Source organism: Rutilus rutilus, assembly GCF_951802725.1.
Source record: "Rutilus rutilus genome assembly, chromosome: 13".
Classification (NCBI taxonomy): domain Eukaryota; kingdom Metazoa; phylum Chordata; class Actinopteri; order Cypriniformes; family Leuciscidae; genus Rutilus; species Rutilus rutilus.
Genome location: NC_140218.1, coordinates 820,001 through 832,500, shown reverse-complemented (window position 1 = coordinate 832,500; position 12,500 = coordinate 820,001). Strand labels below are relative to the sequence as shown.

At 40.9% G+C, this 12,500-nt stretch overlaps 1 protein-coding gene across 3 annotated transcripts in view; it reads right to left on the bottom strand.

The window, feature by feature from the left end:
- corin (corin, serine peptidase) overlaps positions 1–12,500 on the bottom strand; it is a 38,291-nt gene that overhangs the window by 14,617 nt on the left and 11,174 nt on the right. For 2 of the 3 annotated variants that reach the window (XM_084428417.1, XM_084428419.1), the window contains 6 exons: positions 12,315–12,422; positions 10,299–10,409; positions 5,108–5,230; positions 4,912–5,016; positions 2,807–3,038; positions 1,960–2,105 (listed from right to left, as the gene is read on the bottom strand). In XM_084428417.1, the coding sequence (XP_084284543.1) occupies positions 1,960–2,105; positions 2,807–3,038; positions 4,912–5,016; positions 5,108–5,230; positions 10,299–10,409; positions 12,315–12,422 (825 nt within the window). The remainder of the gene's footprint in view (positions 1–1,959; positions 2,106–2,806; positions 3,039–4,911; positions 5,017–5,107; positions 5,231–10,298; positions 10,410–12,314; positions 12,423–12,500) is intronic. The other variant, XM_084428418.1, reaches the window with a different exon arrangement.

The window sequence follows — 12,500 nt, the reverse complement described above, 5'->3', positions numbered from 1 at the left end:
TGACTGTAGTGTGACTGTAGCGTGACTGTAGTGTGGCTGTAGCGTGGCTGTAGTGTGACTGTAGCGTGGCTGTAGCGTGGCTGTAGCGTGACTGTAGTGTGGCTGTAGCGTGACTGTAGTGTGGCTGTAGTGTGGCTGTAGCGTGGCTCTAGTGTGGCTGTAGTGTGACTGTAGCGTGGCTGTAGCGTGGCTGTAGCGTGACTGTAGTGTGGCTGTAGCGTGACTGTAGTGTGGCTGTAGCGTGGCTGTAGCGTGGCTGTAGTGTGACTGTAGTGTGACTGTAGCGTGACTGTAGTGTGGCTGTAGCGTGGCTGTAGTGTGACTGTAGCGTGGCTGTAGCGTGGCTGTAGCGTGACTGTAGTGTGGCTGTAGCGTGGCTGTAGTGTGACTGTAGCGTGGCTGTAGCGTGGCTGTAGTGTGGCTGTAGTGTGGCTGTAGCGTGACTGTAGTGTGGCTGTAGTGTGGCTGTAGTGTGACTGTAGCGTGACTGTAGTGTGGCTGTAGTGTGGCTGTAGCGTGGCTCTAGTGTGGCTGTAGTGTGACTGTAGCATGGCTGTAGTGTGGCTGTAGCGTGACTGTAGTGTGGCTGTAGTGTGGCTGTAGCGTGGCTCTAGTGTGGCTGTAGTGTGGCTGTAGCATGGCTGTAGTGTGGCTGTAGCGTGACTGTAGCGTGGCTGTAGCGTGACTGTAGCGTGACTGTAGTGTGGCTGTAGTGTGGCTGTAGCGTGGCTCTAGTGTGGCTGTAGTGTGACTGTAGCGTGGCTGTAGCGTGACTGTAGTGTGGCTGTAGTGTGGCTGTAGCGTGGCTCTAGTGTGGCTGTAGTGTGACTGTAGCGTGGCTGTAGCATGGCTGTAGTGTGGCTGTAGTGTGACTGTAGCGTGGCTGTAGCGTGGCTCTAGTGTGGCTGTAGTGTGGCTGTAGCGTGGCTGTAGCGTGACTGTAGTGTGGCTGTAGCGTGGCTGTAGCGTAGCTCTAGTGTGGCTGTAGTGTGACTGTAGCGTGGCTGTAGCATGGCTGTAGTGTGACTGTAGCATGGCTGTAGTGTGGCTGTAGCGTGACTGTAGTGTGGCTGTAGTGTGGCTGTAGTGTGGCTCTAGTGTGGCTGTAGTGTGGCTGTAGCATGGCTGTAGTGTGGCTGTAGTGTGACTGTAGCGTGGCTGTAGCGTGACTGTAGCGTGACTGTAGTGTGGCTGTAGTGTGGCTGTAGCGTGGCTCTAGTGTGGCTGTAGTGTGACTGTAGTGTGGCTGTAGCGTGGCTGTAGCGTGACTGTAGTGTGGCTGTAGTGTGGCTGTAGCGTGGCTCTAGTGTGGCTGTAGTGTGACTGTAGCGTGGCTGTAGCATGGCTGTAGTGTGACTGTAGCATGGCTGTAGTGTGGCTGTAGCGTGACTGTAGTGTGGCTGTAGTGTGGCTGTAGTGTGGCTCTAGTGTGGCTGTAGTGTGGCTGTAGCATGGCTGTAGTGTGGCTGTAGTGTGACTGTAGCGTGGCTGTAGCGTGACTGTAGCGTGACTGTAGTGTGGCTGTAGTGTGGCTGTAGCGTGGCTCTAGTGTGGCTGTAGTGTGACTGTAGTGTGGCTGTAGCGTGGCTGTAGCGTGACTGTAGTGTGGCTGTAGTGTGGCTGTAGCGTGGCTCTAGTGTGGCTGTAGTGTGACTGTAGCGTGGCTGTAGCATGGCTGTAGTGTGGCTGTAGTGTGACTGTAGCGTGGCTGTAGCGTGGCTGTAGTGTGACTGTAGTGTGGCTGTAGTGTGACGAGAAACGGTAGAATTATTAATTATAGCCTTCGGTCAAATAACATCTGATCACTTTTACCTTTGAAACCAAAATCTCAGTTTTGTTCCTTCATGCGTTTCTTTGCTTGGCACCGTAACTGCTCATTGCAGACATATTTAATTTAGTGTTGTGTGATTTAGGAAGATATTCAGCTCAGCTTTAGTTTGTGAGTGTGTGTGCACTAACCGTTCACATCCGGGTCCGGAAGTAAACAGGAACTGTTCACTTGACCTTCCTCTGGAAACTGAGCACAGTCTGTGTCGTTAGGCCACTGCAATCCCACAAGTCTTAGCACTAACTCACAGTTCTGCTTTGAGCTGCTACACAGAGACCTGACACACACACACACACACACACACACACAGTCATCAATGTCATTATACACAGGGTTTGAAATGAACACCCGCCAAATGTGGGTGAAAATCAGCAGTGGCGGGAAACGCTGTCAATCTTGCTGGAGAAGTTTGTGTAAGACAAATCAGTGCAGATTTAGCGCAAATACTCGAGAGTCATCATGATATATTAAATACAGCGTATTACACAGAATCTGCTCATATCTGCTTACTTGAACACACACGTCACTACACAACTAATAACGGCACGCTTGTTCATTTATATTGAAGCAATAGCGAAGATTAAAAGCATTTGGTGAACAGAAAACACATTGTTATTTTCCAGCATCCTGCATGTTTTTTCTGATGTTCTCTATACTGTATTAATCTGTACAACTAAAACACATATTTGGTGAAAAGGATGAAAGAGGAAGAGAGGAGATGCTGGATGACAGGATTTAGTTTGAATAAGAAATGAATGTATAAAATCCAAATTTTATAATATATACTGTATATAAATCTGTGACATGGTTCATCTGTTTGTTTTGTTTGTTTGTTTTCGGCTAGTAGAAGTTTTGAAAGGCCAGTAACTTAAAAATTTAGCAGCCAAATTGGCCGGTGAGTGAAAAAAGTTAATTTCAAACTCTGATTATATGTGATCATAAAGGTGCACACACACACACACACACACACACACTGACCTGCAGGGCGGCACCCTCTGCTGTGTCACAGGGTCACACATTGGCACCAGCACCGTACAGGCGAAGAACATGAGGTATTTGTAGCAGTTGGTCTGGACGAGCGCGGGGAAGAGCGAGGACTCCCAGCTCAGCGACGTCTCCTTCTGAGACTGGTGGCCCAGATAGTTGGGGAACCTGGTGGAGTTATAGGGCACGTTCATGCAGATCTCCACTGAGATGGGCTCGCAGACGCCTGCAAAACAGAGGCAGATCATCAACATTCATCCTTTCAGGGTTTTCTGTGTGTTTTTATTGCTCTCTTTCATTTATTTATTAGTTTATTTAACAGGGACAATACAGAAACATTGCTACAATTTCCAGCAGCCAAAGGCTATGTTCATCCCAGTCCCTGGTTAGGCTTTTCAAATAACAATTCTAATAATAATAACAATAATAATCTTTTATTATTATTATTTATTATTCAGCTGAGACTGAACACGACCATCAGTGTTCACAAACCTGCTTTTGTTTGAACTCTTTTATTTATTTATTTTTTGACAATTTTTTAATTTTTTGCATTTTCAGTTTAAAATGAGTTTCTTCAGTTCAGATTCAGCTGAGAATATATGATTGTGCAAATGTAGTTTTTCTCTTCGGTCCTGTGCCGTTCCTCTTGTAGAGATCCTCTTACTACTCTGGTTTGATATTGCAAGGCAGATGATATCTGGAGCAAAATTATTTACACATTTAAAAACCATTTTAATTTATGCAAAACTAAGCAAAATATATTTTTGTAAAGCATTACAATGGTGCCATCTAATTGGTTTCTTGTCCAAAATGTTTCATGTTTGATAGTTGAGAAACCTGACCAGTGCATGCATGTATAAGTTTTATAAATTGGCTGCTTTCAGGGATATATACGGTCTAATCATATACAAACAATTACGTTTTTTTCTGATTGTTCAACAGCCTCTTTACATGCACATAACATTTCAATTGAGAATCTAAAATAACAGCTAAATATTTCAATTCATTAACTGCCTCTATTGCCTATTGATTGATCTTCATTTTAAAACCATTCATTTCCTTCCTTCTAATTGAAAAACACATTGAGCACGTTTACATTTACACCAATACGCTTATAACTCACAAAAATCAGCTTATTGACATAACCCGCTGTCCCGGTTTACATGCGAACCAATGGCAACGCAAGTAAACCGCGTTTACTAGACTTTATTAATAGATCAGGTTATTAATTCCCAGTAGTGACGTCAAAACGTAATCATTCATGTGTCTGAGTCTGAGAATTCCATTTGTTATGTCTGTTGTGATGTTAAATAAAGCATTAGAAACTGAAGAAGAGTATTGCACATGCTCTCGTGTCCTCACAGATGCAGCGCTCTGACGGACGCACCAGATGAACCTTCTTGGTCAAGAGAGTTTGCGATATATTTACTGAGTAAAGTAATGCATTACAAGTAACATGCATTATGTAATCAGATTACTTTTTTAGACATCACTGCAAATTACAATCTAATAACACAAATACATTTATTTACAGTTACTGCAGATTAAGTGTTTTCAAGAACAACAGTCACAGTAATAATATGTATTGTAGCTGAAATACAGCTAGTGATGCATGATGTCCAATTTAGTGGACAGATGATTAATCAGGATTTCTAAAATCAATACTTGGAAAATGTAACAATGAAATGACTCCTTAGATGTGACAAAAAAAAGAAGTTTTTACCTGCAAGAGTCTCCTAGGATAAAACGAATGGTGTATATTCTGTAGCCACTTGGCATTTCTGACTGACTTTTGGAGAAAACAAACCCCACATACAAAGCCTTGCCACTAGGTGGCACTAGAGTTCACTGTCGAGCTTGATGTGCAGTTATGCAATCAAACCCATGTTTTTAATAGTGCTCCACTGTCGTGACCTCTCTGAGTGAAAGGGTTAAAGTGTGCTGTTCCCACACATTAAAACTGTGCAATCAGGACGCTTAAACTCGAGATTTTTGTTGCTTGGCTAAACTAACTGACACTAAATCTAGAGTAAAACTTTGCAGTGCTCTGTGTGTGGCCAGAGGTCAGAGGTCACAGGTCAGAGGTCAGTTTCACTCACTGCAGTTGTTGCCAGTGTTGTTGCGCAGGTCACATGACGTGTTTCCATGACAGCCAGAGGAGGAGGAAGAACAACCGGACTGACCAGGAGGACACAAACCCTGAGCTGAGAGACAGAGCCATCAGTGTGTGTGTGTGTGTGTGTGTGTGTGTGTGTGTGTGTGTGTGTGTGTGTGAGTGAGTGTGTGCGCACTTACTCTGTTGTTGTGTGCAGTTTTCTTCATCACTGCCATCTTTACAGTCATCTTCACCATCGCAGCGAAAGGCACTGGGAATGCACTGCTTGTTCCTGCACTCCACTAAACCCTGGGACTTACACGCTACACACACACACACACACACACACACGTTAATGCACTGCAGATTTACACAAACACACAGTACAGTGAAGGCAGTTGAGCTCGTCGCTCTTGTCCAGGCAGTCGTGGTCTTCGTCACAGAGCCACACACACACACACACACACACACACACACACACACACACACACACACACACCTAACCCTAAGTCAAGTCAAGTCTCCTTCATTTATACAGCGCTTTAACAATATAGAGTTTCACAGCAGCTTTACAGTGATAACAGGAGATTACAGTAACAGAGATTAGGCTTTACAGCAGATCTAGAATAAAGTTATTGTCCAGATAAAGTTAGTTTTGATTGATTCACTTCCGTTGTAAAGATCATTAGTTATTAACTTAGGGGCCGCTAACACACACCGTTCTCACAGAAAACCCTTAACGCGCTACAGCCGCTCATTCACACCACAGTGTTTGGAGATCGAGAACACAAACCCTGAAATATGTTCCAAGGTGCAAGTGAAAAAAAGATCTCTGCACAAACCTCAAAAACATGAATCTGTGAAAACGCTGACGGCGTGCACATGCGTATTACGTGTTCAGTCTATAGAGATGTGTGTTTGAATATATACAGATGGTGGACAACCAGAATGAGACTTTTACCGCCGCCGTTCCCGCGGCGGCAAAATTGGGATGTGTATTTGCTGCCTTTTACCGCTGAGTGGCGCTGTAATCACAGACTTTGAAAAGTGTCAGTTTATTCTCTTTATGACGTAATCTGCCGCGGCAGTAATCTGAGTTGAGGCCACAGATAAATTCAAGATAAATATTGTGGTTAAACGAATTCAAATTCATTAAATTTAAACAAAGTAGACACGTTAAAATTGTGTGCCCAGTTTTTCTATAATTTAGAAAGGCTATGTCAATAGGTTACTTGTCATTTACTTACATAAAATTAAAACATTTTCAGGACTTGCAGTTACTAACCGATGTTAGTCGGTTTAAGCATTCTTTGTTATATTCAGAATTAAATAGGCTTACATGTTGTTATGATTATCAATTGAATTATTTAATAAATAATCAACCACAATGCCTATTAGCCTACTGCCGCAGCAAAAATAAACCAGTCGAATTTCAAAGTCGTTCGCGAAATGACTAGGCTATACCGGGTGGCGCAAGTGACAGGGCAAAACAGCAGCAACTGCGGCATTTTAAAAGGTAAGTTTCCTATCTGTTTATTTAAAAAAATATATATATAAAAAAAAAGAAACATGGCGCAAGATCTTGTAAAAAAAAAAAAAACGTTTTTCATTATTTGAACAAAAATGAGACTGATTGAATATGTAAAAATATAAACAAAGCAGAGAATAAAACAAACTTTTAGGGAAAAATATAGGCCTATTATGCTACAACAGAATTGGTTAACATTAACGAAAGCAAAATATGTAAAAATACATTTAAAACAAAATAAAACAAAACAAATTCGTGGCCGAATTCAAATCGGTTCAAATCCCGAACAAACAGTAGTAGATCTAGGCTATTCAGACGATAGCTCTGTGGTCAATGCATTAACAATAGCCTCTCGGAGCTTCAAACGATCTGAGATCGAATCTCAGTGTAGCCGACAGTGTTTATGTTTTTCCGTTCTTGATGCTTATTATGCATCTGTTTATTAAAGTCAATCGTCTTGTTTAATTATCAATTGTACATTACAACATAAATTTGCAACATTCCAGTTGTGCCGCTGCAAAGACGACACATCTGATGAAGGAAGACTGCCGATTGCACCAGAAAATGAAGAACACACACTGGCACGTTAGGCCATGTCGCTACGAGTGAATCGTGGCCGTGTGGTTGAACTTACGTTATGATCATTTAGATGACACGGGTTCGAATCCCGAACTAGCTTGGACTACTGATATTTTTATATTAGCCTATTAATGCGTTTAAACGACAAACAATAAAATCAGAACCAGTATTCTGTTGCGTTCATGGTTTCATTGGCAGTAACAAATAGCTTTTGTTCCTTCAAAGATACAACATGCCTTGCTGAATTCACCTTACAATAAAACGAGGTGGGTCGCGAATTAAAGAGCTCTGTATCTGCTAAATTGAAATTGTGTGTGGAAAACCTTTAAATACAATCAATAAAACTACAATATATAATTTAATAAGATATAGGGCCTACTGTACATAGGCTATGGACTTTTGGAGATTTTGAGATTAATCCTTAAAAGAATTTAGCCTTTGCCTGCTCATCAGGCTGGCTCCGACACTCTCCATATGAAAGACGGAACATTAACACCTCTGTCCTGCACCCCCACGATAAAGCAACTATTGCCTTCTCCAAACCCCCCACAGGCTATAGCTGAGTTTGCTAAACAAAACAAAGAGTTTGCCACTCTTTGTGGTGTGCCAAAACACTTAATTATAAACTTCAATATTTCATTCAAAACAATCTCAAAACGCTTTGTGACATTTTGAAAAGCCGTGGATGCATTACTGCCACTGGAACCATGAACGCAACAGAATACTGGTTCTGATTTTATTGTTTGTCGTTTAAACGCATTAATGCATTAATAGGCTAATATAAAAATATCAGTAGTCCAAGCTAGTTCGGGATTCGAATCCGTGTCATCTAAATGATCGTAACGTAAGTTCAACCACTCGGCCACGATTCACTCGTTGCGACATGGCCTAACGTTCCAGTGTGTGTTCGCTCAAACGCTTTTCATTCAAATGAACGCGCCGCCGCGTTTGTCCAACACTAATTCAACATGCCAGAATAAAACCTGGCTTTAGAACAATGCATAGCGCCACTCGTCGTGGTGTGCCAAAAAAATTACAATAATTTAGTTTCATTTATTTCAGTGTTAATGTTTGAGTTAAAAAAAAATCCTCTACAAATTAAATTAACACAAAGTCGGCTATAAGAATCCTTTATAGGCTACGTAAAAAAGCAAAGGGCTTACAGTCTTAACATTTAGGCTACTTTGCTTAAATTCGATACATTTATTTTCAGTAGGGCCTAATACATTTGTAGGGATGTAATTTCAGTATGCTTTACCAACGCTATGTATTCAGTTAAAGTTCCAAGAGGTCTGGTCTCTATATTTCCTTCCCAGCTGACACTAATATGCAAGTGCACAGCAAAATTCTATTCTAAAAAAAAAGTCTATAGGCCTACTATAGCCTACTGCCTGAATTTAAATAAGTAAGAGAAGCAAATATAACAGACACTAATCATGGAGGCGCCCGCGCGGTCACTTGCATTGCACGTCAGCTGGAGCGCATCTCATCCTAACTTAACGAAACTCAGCATATGCCTCACACAGACATGATAAATACATCAAATACACAAAGCTTGAAATGTCTTCAAACGAAATAATTCAAAACGAAAAGAAAAAGGCTACTCTCTGATTATGTCTATATGTGCATTTCTCTCTAGGTGCGTTCACTACAAATATGGCGATAGTCAACTTCAACTTTGCAGTCGACACTCTCAGAAAACACTAGTTTATTGATAAAAATCAATGCACGCATCACCGTATTTACAAATACACATCTTGCTTGTTGCACGCACACATGTCGAAAAAACGAAATATTATGTTGAAATAACATTATTAATAATACATCTTTTAGAATATTTGATTAAATGCTGATTGTTGCGCTTGTTCAATTTAATAAAATTAAAACTTTAATTGTGATAATTAAAATAATTGAAAATGAAATATTTAGTGGCCAAGTTTTGCTAATTTATTATATAGGCTATTATATGCCTATTGCCTATATTAAGTAGGTCATATTAAGACAAGGCATGTATTAGTTATTTTAGCTGTTATGAGAAAAATAAATCTAACGAAATCTAAAATCTAAATCTAATAAATCAAAAAAATAAATAAATCTAACGCCAGTTCAACATGCCAGAATAAAACCTGATTTTTGAACAATGCGTAACGCCACTCGGCCTGGTGTGCCAAAACACTACATTTTAAACTTCAATGTTTAATTCAAAACAATCTCAAAACGCGTTGTGACATTTTTTTAAAGCAGTAGCCAAGCCTATATACATTAAGGGCATTGAAACCAGGATCTTAACTAAAACGCGTTCCGCGTAATCTCTCAAAAATTATGCCACACTACTCCATGTATTTTTTTTTTAAGGACTGCTTTTGAAATCAGTATAAATTACTATGCAATTGTATCGCTCACGAGAGCTCTTCATTTATCTAATTCCTCAATAGAATAGTAAAAATATTCCGCGTCATTGCTCCTAATATCGTCTCTATTTTTAACTTTTGATTCTATTTTTTCAGTTCTAAAATTTATTCTATATTTGGTTCTATTCTGTTGTAGCCTAATAGGCCTATTTATATATATGAAAAATATGCCTATTAGGCTTAGGGTTTTATATTTAACCCACTTACATTTTAAAATACGGCAATTGCTGCTGTTTTGCACAATGTCCCTTTGCGCCACCTGGCGGTCATTTCGGGAACGACTTTGAAATGCGGCTGGTTTATTTTCGCCGCGGTGATTTCGCCGCGGCAGCTGGCGCGGCGGTAATAGGCATTTTGGTTGTCCACCATCTGTATGTGTGCGCAGGCATGTAGTCTTTCTTTACAAATTGATCTCAACAAATTACTTGTCTGGCCTTAAATTCATAATACAGAATTGTGTCGCTTCCACGTATCCTTGTGAACTGGAATCATTTTGACAGCGTTTAATCTGTACTGAGGTGAAGGGTTTCCTGGTTCTGGTAAGAACTCGAGCTGCTGTAGTTTGTTTATTAAGCGTGCAGGGCAACCACCCAGTAGAGCATTACAATAATCTAGCCTTGAGGTCATGAACGCATGAACTAACTGTTCCGCATTTGTCAATGAGAGCATGGCTTATGAAGCATCAGAAGGAGTCTATGAGTATGTATAGAGGGCCCAAGATCGAGGACTCTCTGGCCAGAATTATGATGTAATTTAGATATATTTTTAAGATGGAAAAATGTGGTTTTACAGATACTAGACACGTGACTTTCAAATGAAAGATTGGTATCAAAGAGCACACACACACACACACACACACACACACACACTCACAGCAGTTCATCTCGTCGCTCTTGTCCAGGCAGTCGTGGTCTCCGTCACAGAGCCAGTCTCGAGGAACACATCGTCCATCTCCACAGCGATACTCTTCAGCCGAATTACACACTGACGAAACAGACCATAATTACACTTCAGGACAGAACAATGACTCAAAGAAGGAAAACACATAAGCAGAATTCTTTATCCTTCATTGGGAAGTACAACGTTTAACCCCGATAAAAACGAACTTGTTCAAAACATCTTGTCAAAGCTTTCTGGAACAGTTTGCTCCGGCTGGTAAACACCTTTAGCTCCCATTGGTCAATGGTGATGATGATGATGTAACATGTGGGTGTGGCTCGGAGGCTCCGCCTCCTTTGAGGTGTAAATCTCTGGTTCATTTCTCTTGTTCAGTCCATCGAGGTCAGAGCGAGTACAAACATGAACACACTGAGAGCTGCTTTATAGTAGAAACTGAAGCATGAGATTCTGAATAATAGACACACTAACACTGTTTTTCATTTTTAATACTGTAAAGCTGCTGCTTTTAAGCATTGCTGTATGAATAAACGTGACGTGAGTGTAGAATCTCAGAGCTGCTGCAAACATCCACATCACTATGATCAGATGCTTTCTGAACCGCTGTTTTCTCTTTTTTGTTGCTTATTTTGTTCTTGAGAGGAAAACTCGAAGAACATGTGTACATATTCATCTAAACGTGGGTGTTGTTGGGATGTTCCCTAACAGTATATCACTGCAAAGGTATTTCTCACTTCTTTTTACCCCCAAGTGAAGAAAGAAGATGAAGTTTGCCGTGAGCATATCGGGCCTTGACGGTAACTTTAGCGTTCAGAATGAAATCTTCATAGATTCCTCACAGACATTGGCTTCTCTCCTCCACCATCTCTCTGACAGTCCCTCAGACTGGACTGGACAAACTTTATCTACCATCTTCAATAGGGATGCACGATACATCAGCCACCATATCCGTATCGGCTGATATATGTTCAGTTTTAATGTTATCGTTATCGGCCCAATACATTTTTTTAGCAGATATATTAAAGCTGATAAATAATGTATTATTTCCTTCAGCTGAGACGCTTCAGATGCGCACTGATCAACTGTTCTGAATTGCTTGAAATATGATTGGAAAATACAGTTCAGTGCAACATGTTCTGTCATATCGGCTTCATAAAATCATAATGAGAACATTATAATTGTGTGTTCGGGAAATAGCTTTTAATGGTGAGACTTTTGTTTTTGGAATCAGGCTCTCAAAAATGATAATAAAACTTGGATTTAGATTTATCAGTCAATATATCGGTTATCGGCTTTCAAATATTAAGAATTATCGGTTATCGGTATCGGACAAAATGTTGATATCGGTGCATCCCTTCTCTTCAGCGATCGGCTCTGAATATTGCTGCGCCATTAAGCACATGCGTTAACATGTTCAGTTTGACAGCCATAATTGTAATTGTTGCTAATGTAACGGAGTGTAAATAGGTTAAATTATGCCATAAATGGGGACAGCGCCATCTAGTGATGGCATTTAGCGAGTGGAATAGGAGTTGAGGGGAAATGCTGTGGGTAAGTTCTCTTGATGCCTGTTTGGCACTGAATGAGCTATTTCAATGTTGAGTTATTTCGACTTGCATTACGAGGCCCGATCGTAATTTCTTTGTGTGTTATCTTGTGTTTTATGTAGGACTGATTTATTCCCTCTGCTAGGATCTCCCTTATTTCCACTTTTTGTGTCTCCAAGTCAACATTATTTGAATAAAAAATATTCAATTAAATGTCCCCAACTAAGCAAGCCAAAAGCCACAGGCTAAAAAAGGCGACAGTGGCAAGGAACTCAGGTATGTTGTAAAATGTGTTGTTTTAATGTGTTTGATGGAATCAGATTGCTGGGACGAGATGAATGTAGCTCTTGTACTGTACATGTGCACAGTGTGAGTGGATTCTCCTGTTACCAACTGATCGGATCTCAATAGTGAACTCAAATGAAGCATTTCAAACTGTACTCACCACAGTTTTGCTCATCGCTCAGATCGCCGCAGTCATCGTAGCCGTCGCACACAAGATCAGAACTGACACAGCGTCCAGTAGCACACACATACTGTCCATCTGCACACGCTGGACAAACCACAGAAGGAGAAGATCACAGTCAGATGTGTGATGCATTGCGTGAGAACAAGTGCTTCTCAAAGCAGA